At 33.7% G+C, this 26,910-nt stretch overlaps 2 protein-coding genes across 4 annotated transcripts; both read right to left on the bottom strand.

Moving 5' to 3' along the window:
* Positions 1-3,074: 3,074 nt before the first annotated feature.
* On the bottom strand, positions 3,075-6,403 carry LOC113741556 (uncharacterized). 3 transcript variants are annotated; one of them, XM_072047659.1, is made up of 4 exons: positions 6,180-6,403; positions 6,066-6,088; positions 5,617-5,951; positions 3,075-4,457 (listed from the first exon to the last, which is right to left on the bottom strand). In XM_072047659.1, the coding sequence occupies exons 3-4, from the start codon at positions 5,942-5,944 to the stop codon at positions 3,739-3,741; spliced, it is 1,047 nt and encodes a 348-aa protein (XP_071903760.1). In that variant the 5' UTR covers positions 5,945-5,951; positions 6,066-6,088; positions 6,180-6,403; the 3' UTR covers positions 3,075-3,738. The 3 variants fall into 3 exon arrangements, with proteins under 3 accessions (XP_071903760.1, XP_071903761.1, XP_027124892.1); XM_072047660.1 differs by lacking the exon at positions 6,066-6,088 and having other exon boundaries at positions 6,089-6,403; XM_027269091.2 differs by lacking the exon at positions 6,066-6,088 and having other exon boundaries at positions 6,180-6,399.
* A 5,888-nt stretch (positions 6,404-12,291) lies between these two features.
* LOC113741259 (protein STRICTOSIDINE SYNTHASE-LIKE 12) lies at positions 12,292-13,898 on the bottom strand. Its single transcript, XM_027268758.2, has 4 exons — positions 13,822-13,898; positions 13,486-13,634; positions 13,014-13,283; positions 12,292-12,892 (listed from the first exon to the last, which is right to left on the bottom strand). The coding sequence occupies exons 1-4, from the start codon at positions 13,852-13,854 to the stop codon at positions 12,424-12,426; spliced, it is 921 nt and encodes a 306-aa protein (XP_027124559.2). The 5' UTR covers positions 13,855-13,898; the 3' UTR covers positions 12,292-12,423.
* Between the last annotated feature and the right edge of the window lie 13,012 nt (positions 13,899-26,910).

The raw sequence follows: 26,910 nt of genomic DNA, 5'->3' as shown, positions 1-26,910 counted from the left end.
GTAGAGAGGGACAGTACAATACAAAGTGTGGAGTTGTGGCCAACAGGAGTTGCATAATCTTCTGCTGTATGGACAATGATTATGACAAATGTCATAAGGCGACAGGATATGCAGAAGTGTGAAGATAGTTAGTTAATAGGATCTTGCCATTTTATTCTGGAAGAAATTAGTAAAATAATTGTCTTTAATTGTTGAATATAATTCACTATCTTTTAGAGAATATTGAGTTTATTGTAAGGTATACATTTTTTCCCTTTTGTTTTTTGTTTTTTGATGTTACATTTTAAAATGTGTAGTGCTGGTGCATCACTAATACCTTGATGAGGGATCAAGCCAGGATCTTTACCAGCCTAGTGGCGGACTGGCAACTGATAATACACATGGACACATTTTTATTTTTTATAACTTGCGTTTAATGTGCACTTGTTAGTAATACAGTAATTTTATATTTAACATATTACGTAAATTTATATTAAAAAAATTAACACATGAGACCCATTTTTACAAGGTACTCATTGGACATCTATTAAACAAATACTACATATGTATGTTAAGATAAATGAAGTATTCCGTCAAACATCCGTTAGACAAGCCCTAAATATATTAGTAAAAGAGAAGTTTCAAGAGAGCAAGAATCTGCTTATGATTTCAACATTACTGTGTAGTGGAAATGTATAGAATCGATCTCTTTTTTTTTTGTCAGATACGATAGCTTCCTATATTATAGAATCAATACTATAAACAAATAGATGCGTACACATTAATTTTGTATATGGAGATGTATGGTACATTTTAGACAGAAGTTCTTAGAACCCTGTGACACCAAGCTATTTATGCTCTTATTGTAGGCCATAAAAGTACTAATTTCACGTGCATTTACAGCTTATGGCCTCCAGTGCACAAACCATCATATTGGCTTAGGAATCTTTATTAAATTCAGTCTATTACTGCTACATGCCAGACCATAGAGTACAGCATCAATAAATCCTAACCCCAAAGGCCCTACTACCCTGTGGGGTTAAGTTCCCACATCGCTTGGGGGGGTTTGGGGGGTTTAGTAGTTAAGTGCTGCGGAGCACTTCAAAAGTTGCCGGCTTTTGAAGTGTCTTCGCAGAGTCCATTTATCGAAACACTCATACAAAAAACTGTGAGTTATGAAAGGGAAAAACCTGTCTCGGGGAGTCTGGGGGGTCTTTATCTCTTAGCAGCGGGGCACCCTGTGGGGTTAAGTTCCCACATCGCTTGGGGGGGTTTGGGGGGTTTAGTAGTTAAGTGCTGCGGAGCACTTCAAAAGTTGCCGGCTTTTGAAGTGTCTTCGCAGAGTCCATTTATCGAAACACTCATACAAAAAACTGTGAGTTATGAAAGGGGGCAAAGGCCCTACTAATCCAGCTCATTCTCTGTATTTATTGTCCCTAAAACCTTGTACGATTAAAGAACAATGAGTTATGTGGTAATAATACCCTGACATGAAGCAACAAAGGTTTGCAGCTGTTTGCTACTTTGCTCCACTTTTAACTGTTTGAATTTATGGCAGACCTACCATTTTTGGTATGTTCCCCTTGAACATTTCTCTCCATGAGGTATATATGCTTTTTCATTTTTAAGGAAACACGAGGTGTATCACATTTAATCCCAGGAAATTCCTGGTGTTTACTAATGAAGCTGTTAAAATTCTCTTGTTTTAAGGAAATCTGAGGATAATTACATTGAATTCGACCAATTTGTTACTGTAATGCGAGCTAGTAAGATTTTATTTTATTCTTAGGCCATCATTATATGATCAAAATCAACTTTTCCAAGTGAAAGTTTAAATTCCTCTCTTAGTATAAATGGCATTTCACTGCCTTCCATCTTCTCCTTTCCCATAAAATTCAGGTTGGTTTCAAAGAAAGTGATACTTTGTTTCAGTGAATTGCATGTTTCTCTGTTATAAAATTAGCTCAGAAGGGCAATGTGAGATGGGAGGATGCCTCTCTATCCTCTTTTCAGTGCCCTTTAATGTTCTTTTTCTCCCCTTTCTATAAATAATACCAATTGTAAAGGTGTGCTAGGTTGAGAAGGAAAGATAGGTCAGAGGAGGAACTGTGCCTAGAGATAACGTTTTTGAGGTCAGGCTTGAGGATAGAAATCATACGCAAAAACAGTCACCACAACCATCACTATGAATGATAAAGATCTCTTTTTTCATTTGTTCTTCCATTTTGTACTTTAAGAGGGGCTAATGTATAGCCAGCGACAATCTCTCTCTTCTTGTCAATTTCCATTTACATCCTTTTTTATAGAGCATCATCTTATTGAGAAGCCTTGGGTTGGTTCAAATGGTTTCGGAGAAGTCTATTTAGTCCCGAGGTCAAGGGTTCGACTCCTCTTAACACTTGTGTCTCCTTTGGGAGGTGCACAAGTATAGGCAGATTAGTCCGATAAAATTGGGATACTCCCTGTGTTAACCAAAAAAAAATACTATTGAGAAAAGTGACCCTTAATAAAAAGACAAAAGCAAATGCAAGTCCAAATGAAATGAAGGGTGAGTAGGTAGTGGCACAAACTCAGAATACAAGGCCCTTTACATACAGCTAAAGAAATGACCTACAAGAGAGGGGGGAAAAAAGACCAGCAAAGAATTTGGGTTTTGTTCAACACCTAACTTAGGACCCCAGAGCTAATAATACTGAGGATTGTCTTGGAAATTAAGAAGTTACAATAAGCAAGTTTGAAAAATTGATCCGTAAATCTGTAGGGTTGATTCAGATGTACTGCCATCCTCAATACCTAACACATGGTCCTTACTGAAGTTTTGTGGTTTATATATTATGTGTCTGCCTGACTGTGACTGACTCAACTGCCAAGATAACCAAGTTTATTCTTCTTCTGTATTATTGTTCAGAATACAACCTAGAACTTCAGTTGATAAAATGGGAAAGAGAAAGAAAGAATAAGTGACACCTGCCTAAACTAGCACTGAGCTCTAATGTGTTGTAAGCAAACATACTAGACATGGGCCAAATGCAAATGTTAACAGATCCCATATGCCTCAAGCAGAGTAGTTTCACAAAGCATTATAGAAGTCAAACTTGTCAAAGTAAATTTAGAAGCTTTTCATTATTGCAAACCTCAAAAGAACACTAGTTTTTCAGGAGATATCCAATTACCAAAGTGATCACATAAAGTAAATCAGTATGTCCTCAAGCAATAGGTGCTCGGTCCACTTGACAAATGACAATTCATAATTAAGACGAACAATCAATAGTCTCTCTCTTTATCCATTCTACTTCCTGAGTTACTGGATCCTTTTGCCGCTTCCCACACCATAACAAGATGGTAAATCCTGAACATGCCTCACTCCAATGGCAGCTCTTCTATGTTTTATTTTTCAGTTCGACTTCCTTTTCAGGAAATGAATCAGGGCGTAATTAAATGTAACTGCGCTAGAATGGCTCTCTTAATACAAGACAAAGCACCAAAGAGCAGAAATCCAATGTCAATTTCAGATGCCTTTGGTCCTAGTTTCCAGAAGATCCTCTGTGACTGTAAATACCTTAATTTTCATCATCTGAATTCATAATCTAAATTCCGGTTTCAATATGATTTACGAATACAGTGCTTGAATCAGAAATACCCATCCTTGTAGACAGGACAGTTGAAATGATCTCCACTAATCGACCCCAATAGATAAAAGGGGGAAGACACTAAACTCTTGGGAATCTTCACAGATACTATGCATCAGGTTTCATAAGATCATTGATAAACATCAGCTTGAGGAATCCATAAGCGAAGGAGCTTGTCATAAAATGAGCAAGTGGCAACAAGTGACTTCTTTCTCTTTGCTTCTGCATGTAGCTCCCCCCTCTGCCAATCTGCACCATATGCAAGTGAACCATGTTTCTGATATGTTTCAATTAATTCTGCTTTATCCCCATCTATTTTCACAACACCGAATCCATTATGCATGCACGCTGTCAAAATGAGCACAGGCGTAGAAGGATGATGCTTGATTCTCCAAACTCCTCCACCTAAACAAATCGAAGATTCATTTATCGGTCTAGAGATTGATCTAATATCCCATATCCTTAAGTTCTCATCGTAGCTACCAGTGAGTAAAATATTAGCATCATGTGGGCTCTTTGTGATACAGCAAACTCCCATTTTATGAACTTTTGTATTCTGGAATACCAATTTAGAAGGGCTATCTCGCAGATCCCAGCAACTGAATTTGCAATCATCTGATCCAGTATAAACAAGATGCGGTTGGTGGATATCAAAGGAAGCAGTCCAGAGCTCAAAGTCATGTGCTTTCCATTCTTGTACAGTACTCAGCTGCGACTCTGTGAGGGAAATTATTGAGACTGACCCATCTGAAAGTCCCACAGTGATGGAGGTGGCAGAAGGATTCCAGTCTAGACACAAGCACATGGACGAACTCACATGCTCATAACAATACTCTTTGAGAAAATTTCCTGCATCAATGAACAACTATAAATCCCAAAAGAAGATGGATTATATAGTTAAAGATGACGAAACCAGGGAATTTCAACTGGAAATCACATATGTTTAACTTAAGTGAAGTAAAAAAACATATGAAACATTTGGATTTTTGGCTGGCATTCAAGCAACGCATATGTTCATATTGCTCATTTTTCAACTTTTACCAGCCTAGAAACAGAATTCAAATGCAAAGCTCCCAGTGCTACTAATATAACCTTGTGACAAGCACTCAAATGCAGCCAACCATCAGGAAGGTTGGTGCTGTTGACAAATGAGCTCCAGCTTTTTCTGTGACTGTGGATCTTGGAAGTACATAACAACTAACAAATTTAGCTTTCAGAGGTTCACACATCCTATCTTGCATTCAAACTCAAAACAGGATTACTTTGAATCCCATGCCAGGAAAATATTCTGAGATCACATTAAATGCACAAAGAATTGTCTTCTCATCATGGTCATGCGGAGCCAGATGCCTTGTAGCAATTAGATATTAACACTCAAACAGAAGTACTGGAACTTCTTCCTTTTCGACGAGTATACTGAAGTAGCCTATTAGATCATTGATAGCAAATAAACCGGGCTTCTATAAACATCTAAACATAATTTTGTAATTCAAGGTTGCAAATGAAACGATATCCAATTAAAATTTGTGCATGACAAGTAAAGAGTTCTGAGAAGCACATCCATTAAATTTCATGGTAATATGAAAGAAAGCACATCTATTAAATGAAGTCTTTTGCTGTTGGAGGTGATTTACTGTTCTAATGACAGTACATAACCATTTGTTTTAATCAATACATCTCAGCAGAATTATACATAAAAGGCTGGAATCTTCAAAGTCCATTTTGTTCATTTTCGATATAGATTTCTTGCATTTTCCTTCAATCCAAGAACCAGCAAAGATAGCAATCTCAGAAAAGGTCGGATCTTCATATTCTTGTTCTTCCCTTGTTTCCCTTTTTTGTAGGAAAATGATATCCACAGGTTACACAAATCAAGGAGGGAAGCATAAGAATTTACTAAAAGTACGAGACTAAGGAAAATGAGGCAGTCTCACATTTCATAAAGTTACCAACAATAAAGAGACAAATTGAAAAATGGAACATCAACCAATAATGGTCTCAAGCATACCCGATGTTTCTGAGCTCTCCACACAACATTCAAGTCGATGTATCCTTAAGTAACCATCAGCATCAGCTTGAGCAAGAAAAGGTACAACATCTCCCCCTACTGGGCTCCATTTTATATCAAAAATCCCAGCTGTTTCCACTCTGTAAGTCAACTGAAGACGACCCACCTCAGCATCAACATCAAAAAGTGATATGCTACCAGATCGTTTAGGCTGATCACCTTCTTCTAGCGTGTAGGTGGAGGCAGCGAGGACATGCTGAAACGAGTCATGGGGACAAAACTCCACAGCATCCGCATTACCATCCAAATAACAGTGATTGACATCCATATATTACCTAATCATTTTCAATATAGCATGGAAAAACAAGAACAACTGATCAGCTTTCTCTTAAGCATTTTGTCAAACAACTTGCGGGCATACACGGAAACCAAAACCAAAACTCTTCAACCTGTACTGTGATTAACAATTCACCTGAATACAACATAAGCAATAATTACTGATTTTCATGCAATCATTAGCCCACAAAAAACAAACATTTTCAATTGAAGAGAGGTGAAATTACTGTTGGTTGCGGTTGCGTGTTTCGTCCTTTCGGGTTTTCAAACTGGCGGGGGTCGTCCGCCCGTGGGTAGCTTCATATTATAAGAGCTTTTAGATTAATTACGGTTGCCTCCCTCGTATTTTTGTTAAATTCCCCTTGTTGTCTATAAAAGCCTTGAACTTGAAGGTGTTTCGTCAGCTAGTACTCGGATAACTACTAGGCTACGGCTAGTGATTGCATTACTTTTGATTCAAATAAAATATATCACGAAAGCATAACCATGATATCATAGCTGTTGGTGAAATTTTTGATAATTGAAGAACCCTACTGAGGGTGTTGTTTTGTGCAAATTTCATACTTTGATTAAGAGAAGAAAATACGTAACCATTGAGATTGGTCCAGTGGTCAAGAAAAATTTTTTAGAATACTTAGGTTGTGTTTGGATCACATTTTCCTATCACCTTTTTCCCTCACATATATCAAATCCCTCCATCCACCGCTCCATTTAATCTTTCTGTCAATACTTTGGAGTAAACTTTGTACAACACGTTACAACACACAGGTGAAGCAACTTTTAGCACTGAGGAGGAAATTGGGCTATTTAGATCATTACTCACAGTGCCGGTGGAGAAATTAATAGTATCTAACGACATTTATCACATCTTGTCCCACAAGAGAATAGTTCCTTTTTAAAAATTCCACAGTATAACCCTTAGGTCCAGGAGCTGTCACACCAGAGTGTTGATGAATTTCCGCATTAGTAATATCTTTGACCAAACTACACCCTTGCTCAGCCGTAAGTTTATTCTGGATAATGGAACTCAACCTTGCTTCCAAATTATCAGAATATGGCCTTTGATTTCTAAATAATGTCTGATAGTACCTAACTGCTTCCGCCTTTACATCCTCATAATTTGTCAGCTTAATACCCCTGGAGTCAGTCAAGGTAAGGATCTTCCTGTGAGCAGAGTGAAATTTCAGTTTCCTATGAAAAAAAAAATGCTGTATTTGCATTCCTCTCTTGCAACTTTCTAATTCTGGATTTTGCTTTGTAAAAACTCTCCTCTACCTGAGCCAATTCAGCATACAGCAACATTGATAACGTCTTTTAGCTTCCTAAAGCATTCCATCATGAGGGGTAATCAGCAGCTGTTCGTTGAGTACTACAGAGCTCCTCTCTAGCTTTCTGAGTTCTCAAGGAGATGTTGCTGTAGTTTCTTCTATCTAAGGTTCTCAGTTCAAATTTCAAAGACTTAGCTTTCTATAAATCACATTCACAGGATCCCCTTCAAATATGAATATGCATGCCTGGCTAAGTTAGAACGTTAAATCAAGTTATCACTTATCATGCCCCATCCAAGTACTTCTAAAATTAAAAAGGTTTGGGACCTGCATTGAGATCATCTTTAATATGGGCAAATACAGGAATATGGTCAGATATTAAAGGATCTAGAAACGCAGCTTCAATGAGAGAAAAAGCTGCAAGCCATTCATCATTACACATTATTCTGTTCAGTTTGCAATATAATAGTCTATCTTCTTCATCTTGTTTGTTGCACCATGTCAAGCGATATCTTTTGGTTGGGTAAGTCATCAACATCAACAAACTCAAGACATTCCCTGAATTCAGATATTACAGGTAGATAGACCATATCCTGTACCTCCTAATTTCTCAGAGCAGTAGCTGATCGATATTGAAATCACGCATCAACAACCAGGGCATAGAACCGATAACAGTGTAGTCTGCAAGTGATGCCTTAAGAATCTTCTCCTCTCCATCTCAGCATTTAGTTCCTATACTAAATCCAAAAATGTTCGTTTAATTAGCTTTTTCACTTGTTGTTTCTTGGTTATAATTAGAATTCTGAGTTCAATTTCAATCTGATTCTCATCTCATCTCATCCTAAATTTCTGGAGATCACTATTTGAAATTTAAGTACAGCTATTCAAATTTCAAACCTGAGGGACTAAAATTGTAAAACAAAAAATTTTAGCTTTTGGCAATTTAATTTTGACCATTAGGATTGTTAAATTTCCATCAATTATTATAAACTTGCCTAAGATTTTTTTTTTGTGGACCAGTTTTGATTTGGTCAAAGTGTTAAGGATCAGTTTGGTATACAGACCAAACATGACAACCAAAACTGCATTTTTCCCAAGTGAGAAAAGACTAATAAGAAATAGGGATAATTTCAGAAACCTCCCCTGAGGTTTCTGACATTTACACTCACCTCCCCTGTGGTTTGAACAATTACACTGACCTCCCCTGAGGTTACTAATCCTTTATAAATTCAGTCCAAATGATTAAAATATTGTTTTAGAAAGTGAAATTAGAATTTTGTACCTGATTTGCCATTTATGCTACATGTCCAATGAATGACAAAGTATTACAAATTAATTAATAATTAATAAACTTAAGGAGCGTAGTTTATAGGCAAATACGTATTACTTATTTAAAGTACCAACTCTTTACGGATATTTTACTTTCAAACATTTACTTTATCACAAATATTTATTCTCAAATACAGATTTGTATTTACTCTCAAATATTTAATTTTCGTTAAATAAAAAACCTACCAGTTTTTCTTCCGTAGAAATATTAATATAACACTTTTTCAATTTTAGTTATAAATATTTATGTATTTAGCATAAATTAAATGATTCAGGATAAAATACTCATAAAGAGCTAATACTTTACTCATGTAATGGATGAAAATCATAAACAATTAATACTTTATGGGCCATTTCTTTTTTTAAAAAATATTTAATTTATATCAAATAGATAACCTACTGATTTTCTTTTTGAGAGAATATTACTGTAACACTTTTTAATTTTTAATTACAAACGTTAATATATTTATCATAAATTAAATATTTGAAAATAAAATATCTGTAAAGAGTCGGTACTTTAAATAGGTTATGTGTATTTGCCTATAAACTACACTCCTTACTTAAATCAATAAACTACACTCCTTCCTTTAAAGAGTATAGTTTATAGGCAAATACACATAATCTATTTAAAGTACCGACTCTTTACAGATATTTTATTTTCAAATATTTAATTTATGATAAATATATTAACGTTTGTAATTAAAAATTAAAAAGTGTTACAGTAATATTCTCGCAAAAAGAAAATCAGTAGGTTATCTATTTAATATAAATTAAATATTTTTTTAAAAAAGAAATGGCCGATAAAGTATTAATTTTTTATGATTTTCATCCATTACATGAGTAAAGTATTAGCTCTTTATGAGTATTATATCCTGAATCATTTAATTTATGTTAAATACATAAATATTTATAACTAAAATTGAAAAAGTGTTATATTAATATTTCTATGGAAGAAAAACTGGTAGGTTTTGTATTTAACAAAAATTAAATATTTGAGAGTAAATACAAATCTGTATTTGAGAATAAATATTTGTAATAAAGTAAATGTTTGAAAGTAAAATACTCGTAAAGAGTTGGTACTTTAAATAAGTAATACATATTTACCTATAAACTACGCTCCTTAAAGTTTATTAATTATTCATTAATTTGTAATACTTTGTCATTCATTGGACATGTAGTACAAAGGACAAATCAGGTACAAAATTCTAATTTCACTCTCTAAAACAATATTTTAATCATTTGGACTAAATTTGTAAAGGATTAGTAACCTCAGGGGAGGTCAGTGTAATTGTTCAAATCACAGGGGAGGTTAGTGTAAATGTCAAAAACCTCCGGGGAGGTTTCTGAAATTATCCCTAAGAAATATCGAGTACTAGACAATTTAGTATATAAACCTCTACCAACTCCATAACATGAAGTTTAGAAAAAAAAAAAAAAAGAGAAAATGTCAGTTATTCTCATCAAAGAATGTTTTGTCCCTTAAAACCAACATTCACGTTTACATTTTTCTTTAATTTTTTTTTAAATTTTTTAGTAGGGGAAGAGTGAAATTTAAAAAACGGAAAGGGGCCGGCAGGTTTTTTTTTTCTTTTTTTTTTAGTTGATAAACTTATGCACTTCCTTCACAAAACATAAAATAATTTTAGAATAAACTTGACCTTAGATAGTTTTTATAGGGAAAAAAAGAAAAACAAAATATACAGCATACAGGCATACTTATGTGTGTGTTAATTATCGCATGTTGTAGCTTTTTGCTTTTTGTCATTATTATTATTTTTAAAGTCAATCTCGAGTTATAGTTTACATGGGACAAACCAAATAATTCCGCGAACATCTCTGTATCATGCGAGATTTGGATGATTATCAAAAGAGGTCGCATTCTAGAATCAACTTTCGACCTACTTGTAGAATAATTAGCTGAAGCACATGTACGTAGGTGAGGGAAGTCAAGAAATTTCATGCTGTTGATCACGATTTTGAGGCGTAAAATATCACTATTCTTAAGGTTTTATTTGCACCCGTTATAAAAGATGGTTTGCTCTTGGATTAGAACAAATTACTTCTATGTGACCAAAAACAAAGACACAGAAAATTTTGGTCAGCAGAAAAAATAAAATCTAAAATTTCTCCTTAGAATAATCAATGTAAATAATTTTCTTGTAATTATAGAAGAAAAGCTCTATCCAATAGTTAGGCCCTCTTTGATAATTCAATTCAGCATTTAAATTTAATGAATTCAGATCTTAACATATTCATCCAGTTTGATAATAAAAAGTTGAACATCTGGATTAATTAAGTGGCACTTAATTTTCTAAGTAAAACTTGCTCCCAAAATTAAGTGATAAGTTATTCACTTATCACTGAATGTGATATGTACTCAAATGTATTAGATTTAATATTTAACAATTCAATAATTTAATGAATTCAAACTTCAAATTTCAAATTTCAGACTTCAGTTTTATCAAATGCAACCTTAGTTTGTTCAAAATTTAGGAGTATAAATCATTGCTAGTCGAAAATTGGAAAATTTTGGTTAGATGGTCCAAAGGCTACCTCCTCGTAAATATGAATTAGTCTCGAAGCCCTATTAAAAGAACACCTGTGCCTGATTTTTTTGGGTGGCTGTGGCAGTCATGCAACAACAGCCAATTTAGAAAACCTTGCAATTCAATGATAACGTGGTTGGTGAATTTCAAGAATATATTATTGGGAAATTATACTTAGGATCCCTGGGATGGGATTTAAAGCCTTAATCAAGTTCCCTTTTTCCTTAATCATGCTTAGGCAGCTTCAAATTGATTTCCATTTTCCCTTAATCCTGAGTAGGATCCTTGATCAAATTCATTGGTGCTTGTTTGCAATTATATACTAGCTATACACATACTGAAGAAAATAAAATTTGGTCTTCCAATTATTGTAGGATTCCTAAGTCATTTTCATGGAACAACCCGGTAGGCTAAACTTGAAAGAGGTACAATATAAAATGAATTTAAAAAGGAGAAGACAAAGTCTACCAACTAATTGATGTACAAAATATATGAGGCAAAATGTATACAATTTTTGAATAAATAGTCTACCAACTGATTGGTGGTCCTCCCAGATAATAAATTAAATGAGAAGATGATCAGCCTAATCTAGTTTAAATTTTCTTTATTGTAGCCCCAACAGTTAAGTCAAAATCATCAAATGATCAAAGCTAAAAGCTTTGGTAGAAGTCCCGTCACGATTCTGGCAGTGTTGTTACGTTGCAGCAAACTTTGACGCGGGGATTGGAAGCTTTGTTTATCAAAAGAAAAGAGCAGAGGTATAGATGGTATAAGTTTGGGAGTTATAGATATCTTTCAACTATTAATTGCAGTAGGAACAAAAAAAAAGAGCACCGTCGATTGTAACATAATACAACCTAAACTATTTGAGAAGAGTTGGATTTGGACGGTAAGTTTCGAAGAATTACGAGTATGAGATTCCGGTTCAAGATCTCCCATTTAAAAAAGAATATTATAAAAGAAACACTAAACGAAATCTCCTAATGTTATTCTTGAATATGAAGTATTTCACCGCCTATAAATTAGATACTCAAAAGTGTTTTTTAAAATCTTAGACGTTATACAATAGTATAGTTTAAATTTATATTACTTATAATGTTCAAAATCACAGTATCTGTGCAGTGCCATTATGATTCTTATCGATATTCTCTTGAAATAAAGAAAAAGACCAAGTAATTATTAATTGGTATGAAATTTATTCACTAAAATAGTCTTATTACAGATTTCAGCTCAAATGGCATTACAAGATGTCACATATACAGAGGATCGATCCAACTTAACATCCATATCTAATTCCCCTCTTATGGAACCTTGACATTATACGGAAATCACCTGTATACTCCAACATATCCAACGTATAGAGAAGCTAAATATAGTGCACCCTTATACTCTTGAACTTCTGTGATCAATGACGAATCAAAATCAGGGCTAAATGTTAGTGTTTCCAAGATATTTCCATCTCCATCGATCCTTTGTCCTTGAAGTTGTGTTGAATTTTTGCTTGTAACAGTTACTGCAATCCAATACTCTCCCTTAGTGTTCCTCTTGATCTTATCCGGCATTCCTGTCATGTTTACCAAAACTTCTGCTGTATTTGCCAGCGGACCCTTCAACCAATACTTCGAAACTTGCCCTATCACAAATTGCGTAACAAGAAGATATGAGCCATCCTCACTGATTGCCACCCCAGCTGCCCCTGAAAGTCCCCTGAGCAACACCGTAACGTTTTTCGTTCTTGGATCGTACTTTAGTAACCTTCCCGTTGCATCTCGATTGGAAACTATATTATTAATTTGACTGCAAAGAAAACATGTTTTGAATCAAAATTCAGGAAAAGTATAAAATCAGGGTTGATATCCCTCCCCTGCATACAGAACTTGCCAATTAAAAAAAAAAAGGTTAGATTGTCTTGGCAAACCTGAGATTGTAGCGGGAACTTGCATCAGTAAAGTAGACCATTCCAGTTGCTTGATCAACTTCAAGGCCATCAGGGAAGCCAAATCTCACTCCCTCTGCACTGGAGGCAAGTTGAATTCCAGGACCTCCTCCAGACGGTATGACAACAAGGCCTAGATCAGCATCTCCCAGGAAGAGCTCACCAGTCTTGTAGTAAAACCCCAAGCCCGTTGGCCTCCCACAGATTTGTGATATATCCGTTCTGTTAGTGCCATCACAAAAGCGCCTAGGCCTAGATAATTTTCGAAAGTAGAAAGATCACTGATTATATATATTAGGTGCGGAAAACAAACGATTCATTTTGAGGTGAATCTCTCGTCAATTTGTCAGCTTTTGCAAAAACTTTCAAACTTTCTACTCTTAAAGAAATGAATGCACCGCTACAAACCCTGGAAGATATGAAAAAAATTGTGCAAAGGAGAAAGAATTCTTGCCTATCTGCTTTGGTGTATCCATACTCGACAAAGCCAACGGCAGGCCCTAGATATCTGAAAACCCTTCCATCTGCAAGGCTTGCGTATGGTCCTCGACCTGCAGAATCGAATGCATAGGACTCGGGGCCAGGAACTGGAAGATAAAGCTTCTGCAGAAATCCAGAACAAAATGCTGTCGGAAGGTAACAGAAAAGAAAGATAGAGAAACACAAAACAGTCTCTACAATCCGTTTATTAGGAAATACAACTATCATGTTTGCCATCTCTAGACTGTAGATGATAAACTTTCTAATGAGCAAGGGTATTTGCAGGAAGAACTCGATCAAAGGGGAGTACCTGCTGATGTTGTAAAGTTTGAGTTAGAAGCATACAATGGCTTAGCCAGATATCTGGTTCAGTCGTGGCAAGTTTAATGTGCAACTTTCTTCTTGTTCTTATTGTATGTAACCATATGGAATTATCTTAGTAACATCATTATGATTATTTTATTTTATATTTTTGAAATATTTTTTCAAGTTTTATGTTGTAGTTTTATATGTTTGGAAGCATGCATAGATGTTCTTGAAATTACAATTACCGTAAATAGTACATATTTTAATGAAATTATGATGTTTTATTCCATAAAAAAAAAAAAAAAATCTCAAATGGATGGATATTGTTTTTCCTTTCCCACCATTACATTCATTGGCTTCTCTCAAATCGGACGACTCTTCACATTTTTTTGCCATTTGTAATATTGCTTCATCACTAGTTAAATTTAAGTATTAGATTAGGTGAGAAAGACATTCAAAAAGCATAAAGTTCGTTATGCGGGAAAGTTGATTGAGACTATAGGACTTTTTTGACTAACCTAACGAAGAGAATAGGGAATTCATGATGAATTTGTTTGGCAATAACATTAAACGCACAAGGAATATGGAATACTGGAGGTAAGGATGCTCTAAGGACCTTTTACACTCAAAAAAGTAGTTTCTTTTTTTTTTTTTTTAGGCGGGACAAAGTTTGGGGACAGTCTTAGCGCCGCTGCCTGTTAATAGGGACGGCGCCGTTAGATGAAAGTTGAAACTGGCAACTTGGTTGACTGGTTTCCGACATATCCCGATCAAGAAGATTTTGATCTAATGATTAAAATTATTAAAATTGAAATCTCATAAATTATAAGTTTTAGATTTTAATCATCTTGCTCTTTTCTTACTTCTTAAATTTCACTCCTCCCGTGCTAGCAAAAAAAATTCCGTCGTTTCATAAATTTCATCCCTCTCTGCTAGAAAAAGATTTAACATTAGTTTCCCACATATGTTATTCTTTTGCATGGTTTCTTTCTCTCCCCCAATGTTTATCTCCTCTTATCTCATAGACTAGTATGACTATCTACAAGAGTGTTCCCTAACTCCGTTCAATCCTAACCACCACTTGGAAACATATAGGGTTTAAGGGAAAGCACCAGTTGGAGCTTAAAGCCTTACCAAAATTCGTTTTAGAAGAAGCATGATAACGTTCACAATATTTCTTTTAATTAATTTTTTTTGTGGCCTTGCAGGATCCCCAATTTTACTATTACTTAAATATTGTTTGTGCAAAATAATGGGAGACAAATAACCAAATGACTAAATCAATGAAATAAAGAAAATTTTTTTGAGGACCTCGGTTTGCTGTTTAATGGTGGTACAATTTTAATATTTAGCCCTACAAAAAGATTTCTTGACCTGCATTTACTATCATCAAATTTAAAATGTTTGAATCGCTCTAATTTTCTTCTCTTCATAATTTATAAGTGAAATTGTTTTGAAAAAGGGAAAGGTTGTCTAGTTGTCTTACGATGAAAAGAATTTGAATTACCAAATTGAGGAGCAACAAATTACTTTTGACTGTGCAATTTTGCTATTTTAGAGTACAAAACAACTTATTTGTAATGTATTTACTTTTATAAGTAAAAATAGTTTTTAATTATTCTAACTTTCTTTTATTTTTCTATAAGATTGGTTAGTGAAACAATTGGTAAATAGGGAAAGGTACTTTAGTCTAACGGGTATAAAAAGTTAAATTAACAAATCTTGAAATAAAAATTATTTCTCTAGGATAATACCTCTAATATTGAATAACAGTACAATTTTACTATTTTGCCCTACAAAACTACTTTTTAGCTATACTGTACTTATCTAAAGTAAAAATACCCCTCATCATCTTTTTGTCAATCAATTTATATAACTGAACAGAACTGGAATAAAAAAGGCTCCATTTCCCCAAATATTAGTTGCATGCTCCAATTTTTCTGTTTTGAAAATTGATTTAACGTGTAAGCGTGATAAACGAAACCAACTCCCTTTAGTGGAGCTGGCCATCACCTGTAGTGTCGACCCTTGACCTCCCATCGGTTTTCCATGACCCTGTTGGGTCACCCCCTAATATAAGTTAGATTAGGATTGAGAGTATGTGTAGACGTAGATGATGACAAGTGACCAAAAAAAAAAATAAACGTGATAAACGAGCTGAATAAAAGTGCTTTTGTAGACATGGCGGACCTTGACACTGCTAATTAACAAGTGTGATAGGGCTCGATGGCTTGGGTGAGACCTAATTGTGAGTCTAATAATTCACCTGACACGCGATCCATGACACAACTCGCTGAATATGAGTGCATAATCTCATAATTGTACCAGTAAATAAGTGAATTTCATGTATATAATATAGAGAATCACCTTCAATGATAGTTTGACCCTACCTTTATTAAAACATTTGATTGATTTTCTGTTGTAACAAAAATAGGGAGTGCAATACTATTAGAATCTCATAAGATATATATTTTTTAATATAATTATTGATTAGCCTTATGAACCTTTGACGAATAAACTCCCACTTATTTTCAGGAATTGGCAATGTATCCGTGCTCAAACCCTTAACAAAAGTTATTGTGCAAAAATGTTTTTATAGAAATTATTTACTCTATATTCATCTAGACTCATTTGGAGGCAGGATAACAAACCTTTTTTTTCAATTTTTTTTGGTCAAAAAAAGAGACAACATCGGTGAAATGCTCTAATTAAGAATGAAATTAAGTAGGTTGCAAAATACAAAATTAATGGAACTAGTTAGAGCTATATGTAGAAAGCTACCCCAGGGATATACGTAAAAAAAGCTATCTCGAGTCCTTAGAATCGAGATGTTAATAGAGATAATAATCAGTGATTGTATGATCTCTGAATTAACTCTCAAACCTTTCCCTTTCTACTTTATAAGATTAGGAGTATTCCTTTAACCAAAAAAAAAAAAGAAAAAAAGTTGGGTTAAATGCTCCCATTCAGACTTTCTAATACAGACTCCATGCATCGTAGATGGGCTATCAAATATGTATCGTATCATTGAAAGAAGATAACTTAAAGTAATTCAATTCCTAAAACTAGATTACTTTCAATTAATTTTAATTAAACGGATTAATTTGTTGCCAATGAAGGCTTTGCTTGACCATTAAAAAAGAAAAATTATTTGACAAATGGATTTGAAGAAGTGGGTAGCGTAAGAGAGGAGGGAAATATTTTCGGACGACTAAAATGGGGTGAGGTGCCCAGAAAATTTGTAGATGCTGCTATGTATGAATGTACTCTAGTTGTTTGGCTTTACTTTGTGGACCTTTTGATGTGAGGCCTAACTTCTATAAATTTAGTATATTGGAGTACTTCTTCCCAATAAGAATAAATAAATATCTTGAAACTCTATATGTCCGCAACCCGTCGATAAAATTTTTCAAATCAAATGCAATGAAAATCAATGCCTTTGCTCCCCGAAGTGGACTGGGAATAGGGATAGGATCATAGGAGTGGTAGGGGAGAAATTTTAAGTCGGTCCAAACCATTACTTGGTAGAACTATGAATAAATCTAATCAAATCGAATATTCGAATGTTTAAACTTGTTTGATTATTTTAACGACTATGAAAATTTGTTCAAGTTTGAAATTTTGGTAAGGCTGAAAGATTGTTTTAATTGTAGAATCAAGTTTGAACGAAATTTTTATCGAATTTGAAAGTTATACAATACAAAATGTTATTCAAATTTGGCTTAATTAGTTAGCGAAACAATCTCTCATCAAGTCGAACTCAATTCGAGTATCGACTAAGTTAATCCATTTTTTAGTCCTTCTACTTAGCAAGTCTATTAGTTGATATTTGACCGTTAAAAATGTTTCAAAAGGATTGTGTAGTCCATTATTTCAAATTAAATACAATTTAAATGAGAAGGTACTTATGTGTCCAATTAACGGCATTTCATTGATCCTAGACATTATTAGACTTGTTACGTAATTTGTCCGGACTAATAAGATGGGACCCCGGGCGCTCTGCTGCCGTTCCTATTCCCGGTTTGAAGAAAAATGGTTCACGTGATTTGTTTACTGAAGCCTAATTTGGTTTTTGAAGAAAATGCGAAACATCAAACATTCAGGCCCATTTTTCAAGAGCCCATACCTCCTCTCCAATGCAAAAGAGGTGAGAAAGGGTCAATTCGCAGAATCTCCTACTATAACCTTCTCTTCTTTCTCAAGGCCAAAACGACAAATGGGTTGACCTTTTTGCAATGTGTTTAGACTCGAATTGGAGAATGAATCGGAAAACTTTTCAATTCGCGATTCACCCAATTTAATCAGTTTAACTCCGGTTCAAAGATTGAATAATTTTTTTTTATTTATTTTAGTATTAATAATTTTGAATAAAACTAAAATATTTATTTTAGAAAATAAAATTTAATAAAAATCAATTGAATTTTTCGATTTTTATCGGTTCAATCGGTTCTTGACCTGGTTTGATCGGGTCAATGATTCTTTGGGTTATTTATTGAATCGGCCCAAAGGCATAATCGATTCGCTATTTGACCCATCGAATTGACCGATCCGGTCTGTTCTTCAATATATAGAAGCTATTCCAAATGGAGCTAACATTCAATCCACAGTATTTACACTATTTCGAAGCTAACATATAATAGAAGAGATTCTAACTAGATGAAGAGAAATTAAAGGGAGAAAAACATACGTCTAAATCAGAAAGGTGCACCGCTATATATTCTCTAACTTTAAGTACGATTATAAAAGTTTGAATCCTTAATGTGTAATCAGGAAAGTATTTTATGCATTACCTGTTGATTAATTTATAAGGTGCTAGAACCTACCAAATCAAATACAAGGGACTGAGGAGCAAGATCTAGTAGGTAAAGCTTTGGCGAATTTCCTTCACAAGATATTGTGTAAAGGAAACAAAAACAAAGATGTTTTACGGAGATTTGTATACGACCTTATTATGATTTCATTATGGCCCTCAAATGTTATATTCGGTTCTAAAGGGTTCCTCCAATTCATATTTAAGCATGATAAATTTCACTTTGCCCCCTGAAGTTTAATTTTATCTCTATTTTTCTCTCCTAAAATAGCCATTTTTCATAGTTGTAGTTAATTTTTTTGGCTAAAAAAAAGTTATAATGAATTATCCTCTAACAATTTACATAAAATAAAAATTTTAAAAATTTTCTTCAATAATAACAATCTCAGTATTACATTATACTTAGAAAGTTTTGTTAACTGTATTTATTGTTATTGTTGTCCTCCTCGTCATTACTATTTGATTTAAAGTATAATCAATAAAAAACAAAGTGCATTAAATAAAAAACAAAGTGCATTAAAATAATCTTTAGCCTAATTTGAGTAAGAAAAAGTACAAAAATTAAACATAAGATAGTTTTTTTTTTTTTGCTTTTTATCTTTTAAACACATTTCATCAAGTCAAGCTATCTAAAGTGCACGTGGTCACTTCTATTGTAAATGTTACTGGGCTTACTGTTACTTCATTGGACAAGATACCAAGGATAAAGGAGAACTGGGATCTGGTTATTGAGTGATGCGTTGATCCGGTTATTGACTTCTTCTTCTTTTTTTTTAAACTTCTTATTTTGAAGAGTTTATAGTAATAGTTTTAGTTCATGTAAACGGCTATACAACCTTATTTTTCTTTATTCAATGGAAAATAACACTTTTACTAAAAAAATCATATTAATGTATTAATATAGTCAAGATAATTTATCTAAAAGATAAAAAGTTAACAAAAGATAAAAAGAAAAAGAATTTTGCTTATTTATTTTCTAGTGGTACAAAATATTTAAGTACATATTTGATTTTTTCTTTTTTTTACTTTTTTTCTATTATAAGCATAAGGTATTTATTAAGCTTGACATTTGGTAATGAGTAATTTTTTGATTTTTTTTGTTTATTAAATTGTCAGAAGGATAATGTTGCCATTTGTAGTTAGTTAAATTGGTTAACCATTTAGATACTCAACTAAAACTATCAAAGGGGGCTAACATGCCTTATTTTCAAACTTAGACAAGGAAAATAAACATGAGATCATACCTCAGGGGACAAAGTAAAAATTATTATACTTAAACTAGGTTTAAAGGGACTATTTAGAGTCGAATGAGCAAATTACTCGAAATGTCACTAAACTATTGCAATGTACCGCTTTTAGTCGCTAAACTTTTTTATTAGCTAAAAATATTATCATATATATATATAATAAAGTTGTATTCTCATCCTTATCCTTTTATTTTGTCTCTTTCCTACGTGGCTTAACGACAGGGCAAGTAGGTGCAACGCGCTTTATGAGTTAACCCCCTAATAACCTACGCTATTCCATCCCTATTTTTTCTCTTGCCTTTACAATTCTAGATAATCCTTCCATAATTATCTCTTCCATTCTTTCACCTTTTTTTTTTCATTAACCCTAATCGTCAAGCCTAAATTTCTTGGGGATTAGTATAAATAATTTTGAATTATGTTTTTAACTCTCTCTCATTTTCAACTCAAAAGTTCGAAATATCAATTCAAATATTAGATTATCTTTATCAGATTATCGCTATCGCAGATGCTCTACATTTTTATTCATATATATGGTTCTCGATCTATTGCTTATCACTTTATCAAGCAGTGAAAATGTTTACACTTTTCCACCAATTTTTTTGGAAAGTTTTTTTTTTTTTTTTACTTCAATGCAAGGACCAGATTTGGAACTTCGTTTTTATTCCCTTCAATGCAAGAACTGCATTTGGATTTTGTTTATGCTCGCTGTATGTGGTCTGTAATTTCCTACACCTTCTTCATAGTTAGGTCATTGAATTTGAATTTTCTAAGTCTTCAAAAGTTATAGTTTGGTTTTTATTTCGGGCAAGGTTTTTGTAATTAATTTGTTATTTCAATTTTTGGATTCACTCTTTAATTCAAGTAGAACACATATTGCTTTTTGGTTAGTGATTTAAAAGTAGCCTTTTAAACTATGTGTTTTCACACGATTTTTTAATTGCCTTTGACAATTTATTAATTGTCTTCAACAATGTACTAATTTTTTTTTTATTTTCTAGGTTTCTGGGGTTAAAAAAATTTTGTGCAGTTTTCAATGTTTTTTTTTAGACTTTGGTAGAAAGCTTCTAAGGAACAAGAAGGTGTCACTGATTACATAAATGACAAAGCATCAAGTTTATTGTCATACAGCAGTTCACATCATGCAATACAAATCAGACTATTTAGATTTTTTATATTTTTGACTTAAGAGCAATATACATCTTATGTTTTCGTTTTGCTTTTATTAGCCGTGAACAGATTTAGAAGGTTGTTGTGTTCCTATGATTTGATTGATTCTGAATTCTGATCTTTTATTAATACTTTATTCGGCTTCTTTTATTTTCACATTAACCTTTAAGTCATTTATATTAAGTACCAAAATTGATGTTTTGGTAACGGGTTGGCCATTCTTTTGTTTATAGAAGATCACCCAATATTTGATCTTGCCTGTTTTCAAGTTTTTGAATGTTATCATATCGTTGAATTTTTTTATGCATTTTTGAATTATTAATCACTGAATTAGATATTTAAATTTACATTATAAGACTATTTTTGAATAACAATGTTCACATAGTAATGTATTTAAGAAAGGTTATAATAGATTATACAATAAGTTTGTATTTTATGCAAATATTTTTATGAACTACACTAAATACTTTATTATTTTTAAATGATTCTCATTCAACGAATGGGTACAAAACTAGTTGAACTAGTAAATCTGAACCGTTTAGATCACTCCATCTATTTATGGGGAGAAACGGAAAGTAACTTTTTGAGAAGTAATTTTGTCTAAAATAAAACTAACTTGCATACAATACTTTCAAATGAGATACAAAACCGCATAATCCATATTCTGAAATTGCAATAAAACATGTGAATTATAGTTTTTGAGGATTTATTTTAGGATAATTTTTGAAAATAAAATAAACAACACCACCACCACCCCAACCACACCACTGCCCCCTCCTCCTCTCTCCTCCCTCTCCCTCTTTCTCTCCTTTCTTCCTCATTAGCACCACCCGATCATTGATCAAACGGCCAAAAATCATCAACGGTTCGTCGTGAAGGAAGTACAAGAAAACCCAGGCTGCCATTATTACTATACACACAATTAGCGAGATCGGGTGCTAGAGCAGGCTGAGGAAGAGAATCAAGAGCTCTATAATGGCTTAGATTGTCCTAAATAACGCCACATTCATTTTGATTGGGGCAACGCTTTGTGGAAGCTAGTGGGAAGTCAAATTGAGTGGAAGTTGAACATCTCCAGCCATGGGCATCAAGTGCTGAGGCCTTCCTTGATTTGCCCTTTAGCACATGTGTCGTACTCGAGACTAGTGCCTCTGCGTCCGAATGGCATCAGGATTGTGCCATATGTTGTTGTTCTTCGGTGAGTTTGGAATGGAGGTCGCAGCTCGAGCTCTGGTCAGGATAAAAAATGGGAGGGAATGGGGTTCGAGCAGGAGGGGAGAAAAGAGAAGAGAGGAGGCAGGGGAAGAGGGAGGAAGAGAGAGGAGGGGAGGGAAGGAAGAGGGAGGTGGGGGGAAGAAGAAAGAAAAAGCAAGAGGGAGGAAAGTGGAGGATGGGGTGATCGCGGTGGGTGGCAACGTTGGTAGGTGGTTTGTGGTTGTGGGTGAAAAAATAATGAGGGTACAAAATTGTTAACGACAGTGCAGACGAAATTACCTCTCAAAAAATTACTTTTCGTCTCTTCCAGCGACATAAATAGACCCAGTGACCGAAATGGTATAGATTTATTAGTTTAGTGATATTTTTGATTAACAAAAAAGTTTAGTAACTAAAAATAGCACATTACAATAATTTATTGACATTTTGCGCAATTTGCTCAAGTCGAATTTATAGATCGAAGGAGGACGTAATAGATACTTTGAGAAGTTGAGGGACCAAATAAGACTCATAGGTAAAAATTGAGGGATTATTAAATTCATTTAGCCATTTTATATTTTTATGCATGAGATTAAAACTCATCACTAGGAAATCACAGCCAAAACTTGTTCCATACAATAAAACCATACTACTAACGGTGCAAGCTAATCAAGCTGGCTCGTAAAATCATGAGATTGTTTGGTTATGAGAGAATGCAATTAGTGATTGAAAGGTATCTCTAAAGTTACAATATAATCTTGCCATTTTCAACATGGAAGATGTACGATTTTGGGAATGTAATCAGGTCCTGTGCACATTGTGAAAAGTATCAAGAAAATAAAGTTGAAGGCTGTATTCGTCCTCCGAGAACCCTTGAAGTTTTGGGAATTTTCCCTTGTTTGATGTTAATGCTATAAACCGATCTGATTTTTTTGTTTTTTTAATAAATTGTAGGTCGCAGGAAGGTTCACTTGCACAATTCTTGAAATCAATCCAGTAAACGGTGTTCAATTAGACATCAAGGGAGATAGTTTAATTGGTTTATCAAAGGAATCATTGACAAAAAATGTCACTAGATGGGAATCTGTTATGACGAACAACTCTTAATTGATTACAAATTGTCTTTTAAAACATTCCTCGTTGTACAATCGTGTGAAGTCAACTAGAATCCATTAATTCAGGACGAAAAGCAAGATTAGAAAATTAATTATAACAAAGGGAAAAGGCATTAATTTAAACCGGAAAAAGGATGAGCAATGAAAGAATAAGAGGTATAAGAACATCTCCAAGTACATCAACCATGGCCACCACCTAGCTTGGTGGGGTGGTTCCACCAAAAATGCCACATTTAAGTGGTTTGTTTCAAAAAATTCAGGCGGGTGTGTTGTGCGCCCGTTTGATCCGGTGGTGGTTTAGTCCTCTCCGGGTTATTCCTGGGCCTCCTTAGGTCCGCCCCCCTCCCCCTTAGTGTAGAATAGATTAGGTTATACAATAGTTGTCGTCTCAAAAAAAAAAAAAGTACATAAACAGCATCAGAAATCCCTTGTGCCAACTAGAAGCCAGGAATATGAAAGTTTCACTGTATATAATGTATGGGCTTCGTCAAATGATGCAATTTTAGTAACATAAAACAATAGGAGAGAAGATAAGCAAACGTGCAAGCATTAGCACCTTGGTCATCCTGCCTTTTTATCATCAATTTACAAAAGCAATTTCCACTGAGCAATTAAAGTAATAAAAAGGGGGCCATAAAACAGGGAATTCATAAAGTATATTATAGTTTAGGGTTATCATTATGAACAAAAACAGCAGCTTGTTGAAGAATCAGAGTGCAGTGGAGCCTAGATATTGGCCAACTTGTGAAGTAGGTTTTCAGGAGCACAAGCCCCCAAAACATGTCTGTCTGGCTATTATTAGTTTGATTCTATGGTTCAATTATATCAACCATTTAGAAAGGGAGAATTTTGGGATATAGGATTGGAAGATTCAACATTGATAAAAAGTAGTGTAAAGTTTTTGGAAACTTGTGAACTGTGGAGAATGGGTAATTATAGGTCACTAATGAAATAGTTAATGAGTTTGTGAATTTCTCTCGTAGCAATATTCACTGTTCGACAATTTAATGGATAAAATTATGCACTTTGCTGAATATAAATAAATAAAAAATATATATATCTTAATGTGACAATATTAATTGATATTTGCACATATACAAATATGCACATATGAGTGTGCTGAACATAAATTTGTACTTTGGTTAAAAAATAAGTTTACATCTGAATATGTATATTAGAATTCATATATATATATATATATATGTATGTATGTATGCGCACGCCTGTACAATAAATATAGACTTGACTACGTGTGAATGAGTATGTGCATATATATTAGTAATCTTAGATGCACATACAAGATAAACATGCGACCTTACTTATAGTGTTAGTTTATTTACTAGTTATAAACAGTACTACTCCACTGTACATTTCCAAATTTCCCAAACTTATACCCTTCCTATAGACAATTAAAAAAAAAAATTCAATCTCTCACTGTTTGAATTACTATTGAATCTAATGTATGGGCATGTACTTTATAATTGAATTGTTGGCAAGGAGAAAGCCGAAAGGGGACAAAAAGTAACAAAGATCTTTAACAGTAACCAAGAAAGCGGAATGATGAATAAAGTATTATGCCCCCTGTCCCCATGGAAATCAATGAAAATTATATCTTATAATTGCTTACCAAAAAAGAAAAAAGGGCTTTTGTAGACTTGAAGAATTATAACCGTCTATGTAAATTTGTTTTTTAGTCCAATGGATAATACATTTCTTGCACGTTTTATTCTATAAGAACTTAAAATATTACAAATACGTCTTCCGTAACGATCCCACGTTGAAACCTTTTGGAGGGGTGCGGGGCTTCATGACCTGCGGGTTTGGGCTCCTAATCTGTTGTGATTTCACCCACCTCCAGGAACAAAATCCATGGCTCAACGGAGGCGGTCAACTGTGAGACAATATTGGTCAGAGGTGTTAGATCTTTCATGATGTAATTTACTGAATTAGCATCCAGTGAAATATGTTGTCTGTAACAAATAATCAATTTTTTTTGTTGATCCAACTATATATTGCGAAAATTTCTCAAAACGGCTGTTAGTGTTATTTATCATTTCTAATTGAAAAAAGTAAAGTATGTATCCCTATAAGAATACATTGTCGGCAGAGGAAATATATTATATGTTGAAGCCAATTATTGATAGCAATGGCATGAACTGAAGTCAATGGTACAGATATAATATACTTCTGCATTAGTGCATATTGATCAAAAGCTTTGAAAAATTATTAATATATACAAAACTTTTAAATGACACAATAACCAGCATTACATAGGCTTTTCAAACGAAGAGCTAACTAAACTGCTGACAACAATTGTGCGCGCAAATGCACAATTTTGTGTCGGGTTAATCACAAGAATCCCCCTTAAAGTTTGGTAAGTTTTGCAGTTTAACCCTTAACATTTTTTTCCCTCATTTTATCTCTTCTGTCAGTCCACCACAGCAAATGGACCATTAAAACATTGCAGTTGACGAAAATATCCCACATTTTAATCGTTAAAATTTCTGAAGAAAATGGCACTCTTCATGTTCTATAAAGAAGCGATGCCCAGAAGTTTTTTTAATATATTTTGAGCATTCATCATATCAAAAAAATTTCTCTCCGTCAACCCTAACATTTGCAACTAAAATAGAAAAAAAAAGTTCCAAGTTTCTTCAAATACATTTATTTGCGTTCTTCTAAATGTTTTTCATCACGTCAATTTGAAGAACCAAACCTAAAATCTTGTGGATGTGGAAAAATGGCACCTTGAGAAGATCTTCGACATCAAAAAATCCCGGAAGGAGATTTCTTAGATATTCAAGTTATAAGGTTTGATTTTTATGATAGACTAATTATTGTTTTGTACTTTTTAGAAAAATAATTTGAAATATGAAAATTATTTTGTGTAGAATCATTATGCATGTAATTATTTCAAAGTGATAGGTTCGAAATTTTACGCAATGGAACAGAAATATGTGTTATATATGACCCAAACCTATGGGTACTTATGTATGTTCATTATATTTTTAGGGATAGCAATTGTTCTTTAAATATCAACTATCAGCACCGTTACAAAGTGTTTATTTTGACTACTAGTTAATAGGACAAAGTGAAAAAAAAAATATATCAGGGGATAAACTGCAAAATACACCAAACCTTGGGAGGACTTCTTAAGATTAACCCTTTTGTATCGGAAGGATCTAATGCGCCCAATATACGCTTGGATGCTTCCCTGTGTTTTCGCATGTACAGTTTGGTTATTTGCTTTGGTGCCCGTGGATTCATGCTTAGAATTTTGGAATACGATTTTGCCCTTAGGCCCCTTACCCATTCATTAACAGTTTGGATTAATGTTTATAGGGGATTTTTTATTTCACACTAACAGGTACAGAAACATACCACATTTGTAAAGAGACAGTTGAAATTTAAATAAAGATTATTTGATATTAATGGACACATTTCACATGGGAGTGTATATTAAAATTTTACTCGATGTTAAGGGCCAGTTTGGAGTTGCAGTGACTTATTAAAAAGTGCTTTTTCAATAGAATTTTTAATGAAAGTGCTTATTAAAT

The sequence above is a fragment of the Coffea arabica genome, chromosome 4e, assembly GCF_036785885.1.
Source record: "Coffea arabica cultivar ET-39 chromosome 4e, Coffea Arabica ET-39 HiFi, whole genome shotgun sequence".
NCBI lineage: Eukaryota > Viridiplantae > Streptophyta > Magnoliopsida > Gentianales > Rubiaceae > Coffea > Coffea arabica.
This window is presented reverse-complemented; position numbering and strand designations above follow the sequence as displayed.